This window comes from Carettochelys insculpta, chromosome 19, assembly GCF_033958435.1.
Source record: "Carettochelys insculpta isolate YL-2023 chromosome 19, ASM3395843v1, whole genome shotgun sequence".
NCBI lineage: Eukaryota > Metazoa > Chordata > Testudines > Carettochelyidae > Carettochelys > Carettochelys insculpta.
The window spans coordinates 2015285-2033903 of record NC_134155.1 but is presented as its reverse complement, the minus strand read 5'-3'; the positions used below and the strand labels follow the sequence as shown (position 1 = coordinate 2033903).

The following is an 18619-nucleotide window of genomic DNA, read 5'->3' as shown; positions in this document are numbered from 1 at the left end:
TAGAGCAATTTGTTGAAAGAAGTTTTTGTCGGAAGATACCTTCTGACAAAAACTCTGTTGACACATCGCGGCAAGAATAAAAAGCAGATCTCTCCATCGATCTGTTCTGAAGAGTGGCACCCAACAAAAGGGGCACCCAGAACCACAGGGGACAGGGTCACAGATCAACATTTTCTTCCGGGAGCCCCAGACACCCATTCATAGAATTTTAGAACACTAGGACTGGAAGGGACCTCGAAAGGTCATCGAGTCCAGCCCCCTGCCCTCATGGCAGGACCAAATACTGTCTAGACCATCCCTGATAGACATTTATCTAACCTGTTCTTGAATATCTCCAGAGATGGAGGTTCCACAACCTCCCTAGGCAATTTATTCCAGTGTGTGACCACCCTGACAGTCAGGAACTTTTTCATTAATGTCCAACCTAAACCTCCCTTGCTGCAGTTTAAGCCCATTGCTTCTTGTTCTATCCCCAGAGGCCAAGAAGAACAAGTTTTCTCCCTCCTCCTTATGATACCCTTTTAGATTCCTGAAGACCGCTATCATGTCCTGTCTCAATCTTCTCTTTTCCAGACTAAACGAGCGCAATTCTTTCAGCCTTCCTTCATAGGTCATGTTCTTTAGACCTTTGATCATTCTTGTTGCTCTTTTTGGGACCCTCTCCAATTTCTCAACATCTTTCTTGAAATGTGGTGCCCAGAACTGGACACAATACTCGAACTGAGGCTTAACCAGCGCAGAGTAGAGCAGAAGAATGGCTTCTTGTGTCTTGCTCACAACACACCTGTTAATGCATCCCAGAATCATGTTTGCTTTTTTTGCAACAGCATCACACTGTTGACTCATATTTGGCTTGTGGTCCACTATAATCCCTAGATCCCTTTCTGCCATACTCCTTCCTAGACAGTCGCTTCCCATTCTGCATGTGTGAAACTGATTGTTCCTTCCTAAGTGGAGCACTTCGCATTTGTCTTTATTAAACTTCATCCTGTTTACCTCAGACTATTTCTCCAATTTGTCTAGATCATTTTGAATTATGACCCTATCCTTCAAAGCAGTTGCAACCCCTCCCTGTCCCTGCCGAGGCATGCCTACACCTCCACGAGGGACTGCACAGCTGCTAGAGCGGGGCTTCGACTCTTACTGGGAGACAGCTCTTTCCAGCAAGCCATGGTGCCAGAGCAGCCTCCAAGCTTGCACTGGTCCCACACAGAGGTGCTTCAGCACCTGCTGCACCTCCTGACAGCCATCCTCCTCCTGCTCACAAAGGGTGAGCCTAATACCACCTTCAAGACCTTGTTGTTGCTGTCAGATGGTCACACCTGCACCCGCCCCCCTGCCAGGTGCACAGGCAGATCTGGAGGCACTGCACCAGTTCCGACAGCGGGGACTGGCTAGTCGTGGGGCAGTGGGATGAGCAGCAGTGGCTCCAGAGCTTCCACATGCAGAAGGCCACGTTCCTGGAGCTCTGTGTCTGGCTCAGCCCTGCCCTCTGGAAACAGGACACCCAGCTGCGTCCTGCCATCCCCATGGAGATGCAGGTTGCAGTCTCCCTGTTGGAGCTTCCCATCACTGATAGCTACTGCTTGGGAAACCAGTTTGGCATGGGGAAGTCCACCATCGGGACCCTCTTCATGGAGGTAAGGCGCTCATGGGCTGCAGCCCCTCCACACTGCTGAACTTTACTAAAATAAGACAGGAGATTTACATTAGACACTTCACTACTCTACAGAGGAAAAAGGACTGCAAGCTGTCTAAACTCCTGCCTGCTACACAGAGCCACAGCAGTGGTACCACTAATTCAGCCAGCAATATCGTCAATCTGTCCAGCTACACACTCAGCTCAGCAGAAGAGTCTGCTCTTTCTCGGGGACTCTCTTTTTGCCCCACCACCCGCACAAACATAATACAGTTCTGCAGTGATCTGGAAGCCTACTTTCGCCGTCTCAGACTCAAATAGTACTTTCAACACAACACTGACCAGCACACCGTTACACAGACACCCTCCCAGCAGCACAAGAAGAATAACTCCACGTGGACTCCTCCTGAGGGTAGAAATAACAGTCTGGACCTATATATAGAATGCTTCTGCTGACACACACAGGCAGAAATTGTGGAGAGACAGCATCGTTTGCCTCACAACCTCAGTCGTGCGGAACGCATGCCATCCACAGCCTCAGAAACAACCCTGACATTATAATCAAAGAGGCAGATAAAGGAGGAGCTACTGTCATCATGAACAGGTCTACCAGAAGGCGGCTTCTAGACAACTCTCCAATACCAAATTTTACAGGCTACTTTCCTCAGATCCCACCGAGGAATACACTAAGAAACTACACCATCTGCTCAGGACACTCCCTACACAAGCACAAGAACAGATTTATACCAACACACCTCTAGAGCCCCGTCTGGGGCTATTCTACCTACTACCCAAGATCACAAACCTGGAAATCCTGGGCACCCCATCATCTTGAGCATTGGCACTCTCACTGAAGGACTGTCTGGTTATGTGGACTCTCTCCTCAGACCCTATGCCACCAGCACTCCCTGCTACCTCCGAGACACCACTGACTTCCTGAGAAAACTGCAATACATTGATGACCTACCAGAAAACACTATCCTAGCCACCATGGATGTAGAGGCTCTCTATACCAACATCCCACACAAAGATGGAATAAATGCTGTCCAGAACAGTATCCCTGGTGATGCTACAGCACATCTGATGGCTGAGCTCTGTAACTTTATCCTCACACACAACTATTTCAGATTTGGCGACGATATATATCTTCAAATCAGCGGCACAGCTGTGGTACCCGCATGGCCCCTCAATATGCCAATATTTTCATGGCTGACCTGGAACAGCACTTTCTTAGCTCTCGTCCACTAACACCCCGTCTCTACTTATGCTACACTGATGACATCTTCATCATCTGGACCCATGGGAAGGAGACTCTGGAGGAATTCCACCGGAACTTCAACAACTTTCACCCCAACATCAACCTCAGCCTGGAACAGTCCACACAGGAGATCCACTTCCTGGACACCACGGTGCTAATACATGATGGCCACATCAATACCACCCTGTACCGTAAACCCACTGACCGCTACGCCTACCTTCATGCCTCCAGCTTCCATCCCAGACACACCACACGATCCATTGTCTACAGCCAAGCACTAAGATATAACCGCATTTCCTCCAACCCCTCCGACAGAGACAAACACCTACAGGATCTCTACCAAGCATTCTTGAAACTGCAATACCCATCTGAGGAAGTGAAAAAACAGATCAACAGAGCCAGACGTGTGCCACGAAGCTTCTTACTACAGGACAAGCCCAAGAGAGAAACCAACGGAACACCACTAGCCATCACCTACAGTCCTCAGCTAAAACCTCTAAAGCGCATCATCAGGTATTTACAACCCATCCTGGACAATGACCCCCCCACTTTCACAGGCCTTGGGAGGCAGACCAGTCCTTGCCCACAGACAACCTGCCAACCTGAAGCAAATCCTAACCAGCAACTATACACCGCACCACAGTCACTCTAACTCAGGGACCCATCCATGCAACAAACCTCATTGCCAGCTCTGCCCACATATCTACATCAGCAACACCATTATAGTACCTAATCAGATCAGCCACACCATCCTGGGTTCATTCAGCTGCACATCTACCAATATAATTTATGCCATCATGGGCCAGCAATGCCCCTCTGCTATGTACATCGGACAAACTGGACAGTCTCTATGTAAAAGAATAAACGCACACAAATCAGACATCAGAAATGGCAATATACAAAAACCTGTAGGAGAGCACTTCAATCTCCAAGGCTACACAGTAGCAGACTTAAAAGTAGCTATCCAACAGCAAAGAAATTTCAGGACCAGACTCCAAAGAGAAATTTCTGAGCTACAATTCATCTGTAAATTCGATGCCCTCAGCTCAGGCTTAAACAAAGACTGTGAATGGCTGGCTAAATACAGAAGCAGCTTCCCCTCCCTTGGTGTTCACACCTCCAGATCAACTTCTGGTAGTAAACCTCACCCTTGCTGACTGAGCTAACCTTGTTATCCCCACCCTTGCTCTGGCTTATTTATACCTGGCCCTGCAGATTTCCAAGACCAGCATCTGATGAAGTGAGTCTGTGCTCACGAAAGCTCATGCTCAAAACTTTTCTGTTAGTCTATAAGGTGCCAAAGGACCCTTTGTTGCTGTTACAGATCCTGACTAACACGGCTACCCCTCCAATACTTGTAAAGGGATTGTGTGTGTCCTGCCAAAGGGGAGCCCTCAGGAAGTAGATTCGGGGGATGCAAAGAGTTGGGAACAGGGGGAGAAGCCCAGGCTCCCGGGGACCATGCCATCCCATCCTTGCACAGCCCTTCTGCTGAGGGCAGCCTCACAGGGGGGCTCCCAGCAAGCTCGAGGGGGGACACACCCTGGGCCCAGTGACTCCTTTCCTCAGTCCCTGATCTGTGTTTGGTCCCCTTCCTCTGCTGGTCATGATGCCCATGAACACCATCTTGCTGTGGAGGATCATCCGTATGGGAGACATGGACAGAGTCGTGGCCAGATTTGCTGCCCTGGAGTCCTGAACGGCATCGGGGCTATCAATGGGACCCACATTCCAATTCATGATTGGAGTATAGCACAGCCAAGTATATCAACCAGAAGGGATACTTCTCAATGGTACTGCAAGCCCTGGTGGACCACCATGGCCAGTTCACAGACATTTACATCAGGTGGGCAGGTGGGGCACACAATGCTCATGTTTCCTCAACTCCGGCCAGTGTCGGAGGATGTAGGTGGGCACATTCAACCCCCGCTGTAAGCTGGTGGTTGCAGACATGCACATGCCACTCTGCATCGTGCGGGACGTGGCCTACCCTCTCATAGTCTGGCTCAGGAAGCCTTATACTGGTCAGCTGGACCCAAGCCGGGAACTCTTCAATGCCTGCCTCAACCAGGCCAGGATGCAGACCAAAGCCGTGTCTACACGTGCACGCTACTTCGAAGTAGCGGCACTAACTTCGAAATAGTGCCCGTCACGGCTACATGTGGCGAGCGCTATTTCGAAGTTGAAATCGACGTTAGGCGGCGAGACGTCGAAGCCGCTAACCCCATGAGGGGATGGGAATAGCGCCCTACTTCGACGTTCAACGTCGAAGTAGGGCACGTGTAGACGATCCGCGTCCCGCAACATCGAAAGAGCGGGGTCTGCCATGGCGGCCATCAGCTGAGGGATTGAGAGACGCTCTCTCTCCAGCCCCCGTGGGGCTCTATGGTCACCGTGTGCAGCAGCCCTTAGCCCAGGGCTTCTGGCTGCTGTTGCGGCAGCTGGGGATCCATGCTGCATGCACAGGATCTGGAACCAGTTGTCGGCTCTGTGGATCTTGTGTTGTTTTGTGCAAGTGTGTCTGGGAGGGGCCCTTTAAGGCAGTGGCTTGCTGTTGAGTCTGCCCTGTGACCCTGTCTGCAGCTGTTCCTGGCACCCTTATTTCGATGTGTGTTACTTTGGCGTGTAGACGTTCCCTCGCAGCACCTATTTCGATGTGGTGCTGCCCAACGTCGAAGTTGAACGTCGACGTTGCCAGCCCTGGAGGATGTGTAGACGTTATTAATCGAAATAGACTATTTTGATGTCGCTATATCAAAATAAGCTATTTCGATGTAGCGTGCACGTGTAGACGTAGCCCAAGTGTGCCTTCAGTGACCTGAAGGCACACTTTAGGTACCTGCTCACCTGTCTGGATGTGGGGGAGCACAATGTCCCCCAAGTTGTGGAGGCATATTGTGCCCTCCACAACATAGTAGAGGAGGAGGGAGAGGCGTTCCTGCCAGGGTTGCGGGGTAGACTCCAGCTGCAAGTATGAGCAGCAGAGTATAGCTCCGATCCACCAGGCTCATCAAGATGGGGTCCATATCCTGGAGGCCCTGAGGGAGAGCATCTCTTGTGGCTTCCAATAATCCTCCTCAGGACCCCCCAGCGGGGGTGTTGGGCTCACAGCCCTACCCTGTCCCCGCCATGACCCTGCCCTTCACCCCCTTCACTCTTTCCTGATCCAGCACAATGAAGAGAGACGTGTGTGGTGCTCAAATAAGTATTTTACTGAACCAAATAAAAACCAGTGCAAAAGAAACAGTGTAATAAAAAACTATGTACAAACCATGCAGTGCAATGAACTACTTATAGTGGAGTGGGCTGGTGGAGGGGCTTCAGAATATGGACAGGATGGGAGGCTGCAAACCTGCGGGGGAGCGGGACCCTGAGTGGCATCCTGCTGTGGATGTGGGGCCCCCATCAGGGCTGGGATGGGGCCAGAACCAGTGGAAAGTATAGAGGCAATGAGGCTGCAAAGGGGTCTGGGCTGGGCAGGAGGAGCAGGGGGATGTAATATGATGGGGGTTCTGGGCACAGTTGAGGGAACGAACCCAGGGTATATTGCTTAAAACGGGGCCACTTATAGCCCAGGCAAACAAACCAGCCACAAAAGTACTTCTGTCAGTCCCACTGGCCAGTCAGAAGCCATACAAGCAAACCCACAGATTCTCCAGCTACTTTAAATGCCCAAACTACAAACCCCCTTTATTCAGGTGAGAGGCTACTAAAACCTATTTCACCAAATCCCCACAGATTCTTCCAGGCCCCAAAGGGACTTGCCACATTCCCAGGTCAATATATACTTGGATCTTACACAAAACAGCACAAAACAGCACAAAACAGCACACTGGGCCAATCCTTTAGACTCTAAAATCTAAAAGTTTATTAAGAAACGGAAAGAAAGAAAGAAAGAACAGGGTGTGAGAGAAAAATTGTTAAAGTGATATATTACATACATCAGCTAAAGCTATTGATACAGGCCAGTGATGTTATATGCTGATTTCTTGCAAGTCTCTGAAAGCACCCCCCATAAGAGGTGGAATCCCAGTTTACACAGACTTAATTCATGGAGACTGGAGAGCCAAGATGGTCACTGCCAGGGCCATCTTACAGTTTGCCCTGTCGAGAGAAAACTTTCTTCTCCTGTAGGCCATGCAAGGCCCACCTGACCTGGTGGGCTGTTGTGGCACACTGCCATTTGTTGCTGAGTTAGCTGGCAAGCCCCAGTCCATTTCCACAGCATGTGGAATTAAGATCTGAACTTTTGTTTTTTAGTCCATCATCCTGGCTAGGAAGGTGACCGCACTTCCTGTCATATACCCTTAGCTCAAGAACATTTCTAGTTTAGGCATAACGCCAGTATCTATAACTTGACGTACACACATGGCACAGACATGCAAGTAACAAACAGATTCAGGGCATTACCAGCTTTCATTAGACATCTCACGTGGGTCATCTGGCAGAAGGTTTGGTGCCAATTATGTACAATGGCAACAGAAATGGCTTCAATATTCAATTTAAAAATCCAGTAATGTCCTACGGAAGACCTAGGGAGCAGGGTGAGCCTGGGGGGAAGAGGGGGGGCGGTGGCCACCTGGGCATAGATGGGGGTGTTGCAGTGCTCTGCCTTTGGGTCTTGGAGTATCTCCTCCTCCTCCAACAGGGCCTGGATCTTGGCCCCTACCCAGGAGGAGGCTGCCTCCTCAAGCCCCGTGTGGCTCTTGGGTCCCCTGAGGCTGGTCCCTTGAGGGGCTGAGGGGGTCTTGTGACACTTGTGTGTCTGCCATGCTGCTGGCTGGTGTGGCTATGGGAATGTTGGAGGGAGCCATGTGGCATGCTACTGTTCCAACACTCAGCTTCCTGCCACAGGATTTCCTGGCTCTCTCCAGCTTTAAGAAGGGCTGGAGGCTGAAACCATAGAGCACTGATTGCTGTGGACATGGTGTCCCCCAGGGCACATGCATAGCTCCCTGGAGGCTTTTTCTGTCAACATAAGACCCACTGGAATGTCCAGACCTGTGTTTTGTCAGCAGACATCTGTTGACAGAGGCGTTTTGCCTCATGGGGAGCAGGGTATAGCTGTTGACAGAACTGCTGCGTTCTGTTGAGTTACTGTTGACAGAACGTGCTGGCGAATCTGGATGCTCCTCAGGTTTTGTCGACAAAACCCTCTAGTCTAGACATAGTCTAAATGAACAAAGGAATATGGTTAAATCTCTCTCATGTTTCTAATGTACCTGCTGTTGTAATACATAGTTCTATACGTAACCTATATCTGATGCAATGAAAGCAGTGATAGACGAATGTCATGCAGTGCACTGAACTCTATTTACCACCTTTTAAGAGTAACTAGGTTGGTGCTCTTCACGTGAGGTCTGTATTCTCCCTTGTCTTTAGTAAAGATTTATGGTTTAATCTTTTAGCTTAGCTGTGAGGTGGTAATTCCAGTTTCAGATATGAGGATCAAGTTCTCAACCTGACAGATGTGGAAGAGTCAGATTTGAGTCTCAGGAAATCTGTAAGAGGAGCTTTAGCAATCACCCTCTTCAGGGCTGGCAGGGGCAAGGAGAGGAACTTTACACAGGCATGGCAGTACTAGGTTTTCCATCTCTTCAGCTGACAGTATCATGGGATTTGTGTTTGCATTATTTTAGGATTTCCATGTTTGGGTCTGGCAGGATCACCAGATTTTTATGGGTGTTCTTAAACCTGGGGACTTCATAACTTCGCTACAGGTTTTTTGGCCATCCTGCACGGGTGCAAAATACTTGCCATGAATCATTGGCTTTCCAAATAGAAGAACAATTTAGGAGAGGGATGACAAAGGGAGCTCAGAATATCTCATGTAAGCACCCAAAGTTCAGGGGTGAAATCTGGCCCCATTGAAATCAATGGAAGTTTTGTCATTAACTTCAGTAGTGTGAGGATTTCACCTCAGTTGCTCACCCAAAATGTGCCCACTCTAGCTGCACTTTCTCAGGCTTCTTCCATCCCCACCTTAACTGTGATCATATTGGGAGCCAGGGAATACATGAGACTGGTGTGGGAGAAGTTCCTTTTCATCTCAACCAACTCACACCTGAATTAATGCCTAGTTTTGTTCAAAGGATGTGAGAAAACAGTGGCTCCCTTCCTGCACAAACACACTTCATTGTGCAGTGGGTCACCCTAAAGACATCTCTGCTTATCCAGTTGATTACTAATGAATACATTCCTACCAAGAGATTAGAGAGGCGACCAAAATAAAACACTCGGTAGTAATGGGGGATTTCAGTTATCCCCATATTGACTGGATACATGTCACAGCAGGACAAGATGCAGAAATAAGATTTCTTGGTGCCATTAATGACTACTTCTTGGAGCAGCTGGTATGGGAACCCACAAGGAGAGGGGCAATTCTTGATTTAGTACTGAATGGAGCGCAGGATCTGGTCCACGAGGTCTCTATTACAGGACCCCTTGGGAATAGTGATCATCATGTAATAACATTTAATATTCCTGTGGTGAGAAGAACACCTCAGCAGTCCAACACTCTGGCATTTAACTTCAAAAGGGGGAATTATGCAAAAAGGAGGAGGTTAGTTAAACAGAAATTAAAAGCCAGAGTGACTAGAACAAAAACCCAGCAAGCTGCACGGAAGCTTCTCAAAGACACTATAATAGAGGCCCAACTTAAATGTATACCCCAAATTAGAAAACATACTAAGAGACCGAAAAAAGAGCCACCATGGGTTAACACCCATGTAAAACAAGCAGTGAGAGATAAAAAGGCATCTTTCAAGACATGGAAGGCAAATCCTAGTGAGGTAAATAGAAAGGAACATAAATACTACCAAATTAAGTGTAAAACTGTAATAAGGAAGGCGAAAAAAGATTTTGAGGAACAGCTAGCCAAAAGCTCAAAACGTGATAGCAAAATGTTTTTTAAATACATTAGAAGCAGGAAGCCTGCTAAAAAACCAGTGGGTCCCCTAGATGATAAAAATACAAAAGGAGCTGTCAAGGACGATAAAGCCATTGCGGAGAGACTAAATGATTTCTTTGCTTCAGTCTTCATGGCTGAGGATGTTAGGGAGATTCCCAAACCAGCACGGTTTGTGGCAAATGAAACCGAGGAACTGTCCCAGATTGAAGTGTCATAAGAGGAGGTTTTGGAACAAATAGATAAACTTAATGTTAACAGATCACTGGGACTGGATGGCATTCATCCAAAGGTTCTGAAAGAACTCAAATGGGAAATTGCAGAGCTATTAACGTTAGTTTGTAACCTGTCCTTTGGATCAGCTTCTGTACCTAATGACTGGAAGATAGCTAATGTGACACCAATATTTAAAAAGGGCTCTAGAGGTGACCCTGTCAATTACAGACCGGTAAGTTTAATGTCAGTTCCAGGCAAACTAGTTGAAACAGTAGCAAAGAATAAAATTGTCAGGCAAGTAGAAGAACATAATTTGATGGGCAAAAGTCAACATGGTTTCTGCAGAGGGAAATCATGTCTTACTAATCTGTTAGAGTTCTTTGAAGGGGTTAAACATGCAGACCAGGGAGATCCAGTGGATATAGTATACTTAGATTTCCAGAAAGCCTTTGACAAAGAACCTCATCAAAGGCTCTTATGTAAATTAGTTGTCGTGGGATAAGAGGGAAGGTCCTTTTATGGACTGAGAACTGGTTAAAACACAGGAAACAGAGGGTAGGCATAAATGGTAAATTTTCCGAATGGAGAGGGGTAACTAGTGGTGTGTCCCCAATGGTCAATCCTGTTCAATTTGTTCATAAATGATCTGGAGAAGGGGGTGAGCAGTGAGGTGGCAAACTTTGCAGATGACACTAAACTGTTCAAGATAGTCAAGGCAAGGGCAGACCATGAAGAACTTCAGAAACATCTCATCAAGCTCAGTGATTGGGCAACAAAATGTCAAATGAGATTTAATGTGGATAAGTGTAAGGTAATGCACATTGGAAAAAATAACCCCAAGTATACTTACAATATGATGGGGGCTAATTTAGCTATAACTAATCAGGAAAGAGATCTTGGAGTTATCGTGGATAGTTCCTTGAAAACATCCACGCAGTGTGCAAAGGCAGTCAAAAAGGCAAATAGGATGTTAGGTATTGTTACAAAAGGGATACAAAATAAGACAAGGAGTATCTTACTGCCCCTATATATATCTATGGTATGCCCACATCTTGAATACTGTGTACAGATGTGGTCTCTTCACCTAAAAAAAGATATTCTGGCACTGGAAAAGGTTCAGAAAAGGGCAACTAAAATGATTAGGGGCTTGGAACAGATCCCGTATGAGGAGAGGCTAAAAAGACTGGGACTTTTCAGTTTAGAAAACAGGAGGCTGAAGAGGGACATGATAGAGGTATATAAAATTATGACAGGTGTGGAGAGGGTGAATAAGGAGAAGTTATTTACTTGTGCCAATAATAAAAGAACTAGAGCACACCAAATGAAATTAATGGGTAGCAGGTTTAAAACTAATAAACGAAAGTTCTTCTTCACTCAGCGCATAGTTAACCTGTGGAACTCCTTGCCAGAGGAGACTGTGAAGGCTAGGACTATAAGAGAATTTAAGAAAGACCTAGATAAATTAATGTAAGTTAGGTCCATAAAAGTCTATTAGCCAAGGGTAGGAATGGTGTCCCTGGCCTCTGATTGTCAGAGGTTGGAGATGGATGGCAGGAGACAAATTGCTTGATAATTGTCTTCGGTCCACCCCCTCTGGGCACCTGGCACTGGCCACTGTCAGCAGACAGGCTACTGGGCTGGATGGACCTTTGGTCTGACCCAGTATGGCCATTCTTATGTACTTATGTATCATGGTGCATCTACTACCCAGTGCTGATATAACCAGATGGAAACCTCAGCAGTGGGACAATCTTTGTCCTGCATACAGAAACATCAGAAGGAGAATGTATTTACATGCCTTTTAGGACCAGAATACTAGCTGCCTAAAGATGCAAAATTGCAGCACACTGCATGTACAGCACATAACGTCCCAAAGGTTTGGCACTGCCCAAATTAATCATCCAAGCAGTTTGACAACCCTTAAATTGGAGTTAATTCTACTTTGTGTTTGTTAAGCATTCTTGCAGAGGATCTAAGAGCTGAAATGTTCCTAAATTTTTATTTCCCATTTTTAAGTTAAAGAGAACTTTCTTGATCATATAATCTGGCAACTGGTACATCTCTTCTTTGCAGCATTAGTAAAGCTGTCCAGAAACAGGCATTAGATTTCCCAACACCTTGTTCCATTGAATCATGGTGGCAGGGGCTGAATCACATCAGAAAGCAGCAGTCTCTCAATTAATCCCATAGCCTGGCCTTTTCCCTAGTTGTGAACAGGGTAGTTTCTCCATTTATTTTGTGGATTTTTTAAGCCAAGTGCCATTTCACTTTGAAATTCTTTGATGAGGGCCTTTAATGTAATTTTTTCCTCTTGTCATTTATAAACTGATACCTGCAAACTGAAATCTTTTTCCTTGCCCTAATATTTATATTTATTTATATTCTTTCTTGTATGTACACCTGTCTGCTGTTTGTGAGAGGGTGAAATCCTGGCCCCACCAAAGTCAGTGGCAAAACTCCTGTTAATTTAAACAGGGCCAGAATTTCCCCTATAGTGTTGCACTTGAGCAGTGATGTTTCACACACTGGTGCTGTCCTGTAGGGCTGGCAATAGCCAAGTCTGCATGGTCTTGATAAACGTGTTTTTGTATTCTAACCTACAGAGCTTTACTTATACTTAGCCAAATCTATGTACTTGTCTTGTGGCAGAAAAATGCTCAGCGATATTAATTATTCCTATATTTGGCACAGTCTGGTATTCCTTCCTGAGTCAAATGTCCCGACGATTCTCCCAGAACAGGTTTGGAGATGGGTTCTGTTTTCATTGTTATGGGTTTACAATGGTACTCAATCCAAGCGAGAGTCTCTGTGGACAGATCAGCTCAGAAGATGCATCCACCTTCATATAATGTTCATTATGATTTTATCTATAGATGAGATAAGCCCAGAATTTCTAGTGTTGCAAATACTAGATTTAATGGCCCATGTGAGCCCAAATGTTGGAAAGATTTTAGCAGGGATTTTCTTTAACCCAGTAAAGGCCCCACCCTCAGGAATACTACATGAAAACAGAGGCACATGCCCTCCTTGTCATATTGGTAATTAGAAATGTTAGTACACTCACTGTTATGTAGCACAGGAAAGCAGAGGCTAAGAGCTTTGCCTCTTTGCAGTTAACACAGCCACACGTGGCCTGGTCCTGGGAGATACTAAGGACCCAGTTTCCGCTCAGCTCTTCAAAATACCTGGCCACTATTTGGGAAGTGCCAGTTGACAGCAAATACTTTGACAAGAGGCTAGGGGAAGTGAGAAATCAGTTTTTGTAGAAGGCAGACATGCTCTTTTGTAATTCCCCAAGTTGGCTGTTCATTCTGAGGTTGGATCGGAGGCACTTAGCTCACCATTTTATCAAAATTAGAAATGGTCCCAAGTTAAAACACTGCAGGTGGAAATCAAGAAACAGATTGAGACAAAAATAGCTCTGTGTCATTTGTAGCTGCATGATTCACGCCTCAGAATATCATTAAAAGTAGGGCTGAGAAGCACTGAGGCCCAAGTAAAAATCACTAGTATTTGAGAAGGTCTAAGAGGGTTAAGTTTGACAAGATTCTCTCTTTCATTCATTCATATGCCTCTCACATACTGGGTAACAGAGTGATGGATTAAGAAGCCTCCATGAAAAATGTCCATGAATTAACAGTGACCTGGGTATGAATATTATTGGAGCCAATGTGATGTTATAACATTTTAAATAACTCTTATTATTTATGAATTAAAATATAATTGTTCCTAAACTATATTGCGAGGTGAGAGACAGTATCAGATTATCATCACTCCTTATGTAAAAAAAAACCTGAGACAGATGAGAAATCATCTGGTTACATCACAGTCCTGGGTCAAACTTTGCTCTCCATGACAAGAGACAAATAGGAGTAGCTCCTCTTATTCCAGCTAACTATAGACTGGTATAACTGAGAGCAATATCTGGATCAGCAAATGCACAGTATGCAGGAGAAAGGAATAGGTAGCAGCTCTCAATATAGAGACATAAACTCTTTAACAAACGATTGAAATGGGAATAAAAAACTCAAGACCCACTCCCACATAGCTGAGCTGTTACCTTGTAGCTATAGGCATAACGAATTTCATTCATGGCGTTGTTTTCCTGAATACTTGCCGTTTAATAAAGTCTTTTATCCTGGGAACAAAATGGAGGACTGGCAATGCCTTTCTCACAGGTTAGAGAAGGAAAGGAGCTAGAATCAAGAAAAAAGAGGGGCACTTCTGGTGCGGGCTTGCAAAGTCTGTGTTCAACAGATAAACAGAAGAATTGTAGGCAAATTACCCCTGTCCTAAAGCAGTGAGGCTTTTATTGTGAAATAGTACTTTGGGAAAATCATTAAACATAGTGCATTGCCAGTGCAGTTTTTACATTAAATGGTACATAGGCTCTGAGACAAATGCTTCATAATGCAATTTTGTTGTTAAATTGATGCAAAATTATAGTCCTCCTCTCCTGCTAGAATGTTTGGCAGAAAATTTGAAAAACACCTCCATAATTACTAGCACCATCACAGAAACGTGCATTCATTAAGGGTGGATTTTGCCCTTTGTGTAAGTTTGCACACCACAAAGGTTGCTCCAGGGATAATTTTATCCCTAAATATCTAGCTGTCCCTGCACTCAAAAAGAGTTCCATGCACCTTCCAAAAAAGGCTCTTTCTTTAGTGATGTACTTGACATTCAAACTCTGTATTCAAATTCTTAATTACACTAGCCTTCAGAAGAAACATCCACTTCATGACAAACATTCTCACCTTCCAAGAACTGCTGCATGAAGACATGGATTGTGAGTGTTTATGTAGAATTTGACTGGTAGTTTGTTACCCAAAAGATCAACTATTTCAATGGGGAAAAGACCTCATGTGCTAGAAAGTACAGGAAATATAACATGCAATTACTTCTGTTTCCTGCTGTTCCTCAAGAAAGGTCAAACCAAGCTTTGCTAAGCCGGTCACATTAACTTTCTAAACCATATGCCTATGCTCTACAGGTTAGCCAGGATGAAGTCTGAGGTAAAGAAAAGCCGTGAGCAAAGGGAGCAGGTGGAGAAAATCCAGGCTCGGGTGGCAGAGATGCGAAAGGAGGCCCTGGCAGTGCAGTTCAAAGAATGGGCATTGGATGTCAGTGGAAGGCTACCACTCATACTGGTAACTAGGGCAGATATTTGTAGAAATGCTGGTGTGTTCATACCTGAGAGGAGGAATGTGGGGGCTATTGTGGAAGTGAGTCAGCTGTGTTATATAGCAAGAATGGAGAGGAAGAGTAGACTAGTGGTTATGCACTAGCCTAAGCTGCATGAAACCTGCCTTCAACTCCATGCTTTGCTTCAGGCTTTCTGTGTGCCCTGGGGCAAGTGACATAGACTCTCAATGGGATAATAGCCCAGACCTGCTGCATGGCGGGGTTGTGAAGTTAAATCCATTGTTGTGAAGTCCACATATGCTACTGTGATAGGGCCAGATAAGTGCTCAAGACAGTTTTATATGCCTGAGCACTTGGTCTCCTCGTGACAGTTGGTCACAACTCAAAATTCTTGTCAGGCACTGGGTGGTTAACTCCCATCCTGTCCTTTCAGGGCAGCTATTCATACCACTGTCCCCCTCTGACCCAAACCATTGACACACTGCTTGAGAAGATGAGACTTAGAAGATAATGGATCGGCCAGGGCAGGGTGTTGGTTGAGACACTTTCCATAGATGGTAAATAAGTCATCTGTGTAACTCCCTGGGCCTCACTACCTTTATGAGCTGTACAGGACACATAGCACAGGCATGACCTGAATTACTGCTGGTGGGGGGTTAAGTTAGTTAAACCCCTGAACCGCAAGTGGGGCATAGGTCATCCACAAGGCTCCTCCACCTGGTTCTATCTTGGGCAATGGCTTCAATCTGGCCACATGAATATCCCAGTTCTTGTGCTTCCGTGACTGTAGATCTCTTCCATGTTATTCGGGGTCTTCCTCAGCTGCATTTCCCCTGAGGATTCCATTTTAGGGCATGTCGAACAATGCTGGATGGGAGTTTCCTCAAAGTATGTCCCAACCATCCGCATTTTCTCCTTTTTATTTGGATCCCCACTGGCTCTTGGCCTGTTCGTGTCCACAGATGTTCATTCGTGACTTTGTCTTGCCATCTTATTTGTAATATGTATCTCAGGCATCTATTCAAAAACATCTGCAGTTTGTGTGTTGAGGACTTTGTGGTGCGCCATGATTCACAGGCATACAGCAGGACGGACTTTACATATGAATTGAAGATTCTCAGCTTTGTTTTGCCAGAGTTGTGTGATCTCCATACTGGCCACAGAGTTTAAAATGCTGCTGTGGCTTTGCCAATCCTGGATTTGATGTCTAGGTCAGTACCACCGTCTTTATTCACAACACTACCTAGATAAGTAAACTGTTTGATGTCTTTGAGGGTCTCGCCCCCTAAAGTGATGTTGTCTTTTTTAGTGTGGTTGACCCTCATAGTTCTAGTTTTACATCTACTGATTTTCAGGCCTGCCTTTGAGGCAGCACTATCCAGTGCTGCAACTTTGCTGTCCATACGCTCGTGCTGATATGCCAGGAGGGCAATGTCATCAGCAAAATCGATATCCTCCAATTGACGAGAGAAGGTCCACTGAATACCTCTCTGGTGTCTGCTTGTTGTTTTTTGCATAATCCAATCCATAACTATAAGGAAAAGGAATGGTGAGAGTAGACATCCCTGTCTCACACCTGTTCGGACAGTGAAAGATTCTGTCAGAGTGCCATTATGTACAACCTGGCAAGTGGAGGGTTCGTAATTGGCTCGAATGAGATTAATGATCTTCTGGGGAATGCCATGATACTGCAACAGTCTCAACAGCGTATTTCTGTCTACACTATCAAAGGCCTGTTCAAGGTCTATGAAACTTATATACAGTGGGGATTTCCATTCCAATGACTGTTCTGTGATGATCCTCAAGGTCGTTATCTGGTCTACACATGATCTCTCGCTCCGAAAACCAGCTTGTTCATCCCTCAACAGCTTGTCAATCTCTGCTTTCATTCTCTCCAACAGGATCCTGTTAAAGACTTTCCCAGTAACAGACAGCAGAGTGATACCTCTCCAGTTTCTGCATTCATTCAAACTTCCTTTCTTGGGTATTTTAATTATATGTCCATGTTTCCAGTCTCGTGGTATTTCCTCGGTGTCCCATATTCTGCCAAAGAGTTCGTACAGCACGTCTGTGGAGGTTTCAAGGTCCACCTTCACTGCTTCTGAGGGAATGCAGTCTGGCCCTGGAGCTTTTCCACTTTTCAGCAGAGAAATGGCCTTCCTTATCTCCTCCTTAGTTGGTCTGTCTGTATTTATTGGTAGTGGTATTGGAGCTGAGGGTAAGTCTGGTGGATCTATTTGGTGCTGGGCGGTTTAAGAGATCCTCGAAATGTTCTTTCCATCGCGTAAGTTGTTCAGCTAGATTTGACAAGACTCTCCCATCCTTGTCTTTCATGGGATGATCTACTGTCCATCTTGCACCTGCTAACTTCCTTGTGATATCATACAGTTCTTTTAGATTCTTCTGGCCTATGGATTGCTCGGCTTGTTGTGTTAGTGCTTCCATGAAGTTCTTTTTAGTCCTCTTTATACTTTTCTTCACTTCCTTGTTAGCTTCTGCATATAATCGCAGCGCTTCTGCCTTGATAGCTCTGGTCTTGCTGCTGTTGATAACTGCCTTCTTGTTTTTTCTATCCTTAGAGTCTCTGGTGATATCCATTCTTTGTGTTGTCTTGTTCTTTTGCCCAGGATTTTCTCACAAGCTTCTTTCCATGCTGATTTAGAGCTTTCCCATACTTGCTCTACGGCTACATCTTCTGATCTTAGATCTCTAAGGACTGTATATCTGTTTAACAGTTTTAACTGGAATTGTGATTTTGTTATCTGATCTCTCAGGAGTTGTGTGTTGTATCTCGGCCCTGGCCTGTTTACTTGTATGGGGTGCTTTTTCAGTTTCAGCCTGAACTTTGCTAAGACAAGGTGATGGTCGGATCCCACATCCGCCCCTCTTCTTGCGCATACATCTTGCGTAGAACGTCTGAAGGTGCTGCTGATACAGATATGGTCGATTTGATTTTCCGTCCGGTGGTCTGGTGAAACCCATGTTGCTTTATGGATTCTTTTGTGTGGAAAGATACTCCCACCAATCACCAATCCATTAAAAATGCAGAAGTCACTGAAGAGGTTGCTGTTCTCGTTGGCTTTTCCTAACCCTTTTGTACCCATGTACTGCTCCTTTCCTGTGTTGTCACTTCCGATTTTGGCGTTGAAGTCACTCATCAAAATCAATATATCTTTCTCACCTTTCTTGTTAATAATACTTTGGAGAGTCTCATAGAACCCTGTTTTAATATTTTCATCAGCATCATTTGTGGGGGCATAGCACCGTATAATCAGAATCTTATTTATCTTGCTGTAAAACCTGGCTGTAATGATCCATGCTGACACTGCTGGCCACTCAATTAGGGATCCAGTTGCATCCTTGGACAACAGCATACCTACTCCTTCCGTGTGTGGTGCATCATTATTCTCATGCCCTGAATAAATAAGGGTTTCAGCTGTTGCTAGACGCAGTT

At 45.5% G+C, this 18619-nt stretch overlaps 1 protein-coding gene across 1 annotated transcript in view; it reads left to right on the top strand.

The window, feature by feature from the left end:
- The window catches only part of EFCAB5 (EF-hand calcium binding domain 5), a 108997-nt gene that overhangs the window by 17311 nt on the left and 73067 nt on the right, over positions 1-18619 (top strand). The window contains 1 exon segment of the mRNA XM_075014111.1: positions 15014-15170. Coding sequence (XP_074870212.1) covers positions 15014-15170 — 157 coding nt within the window.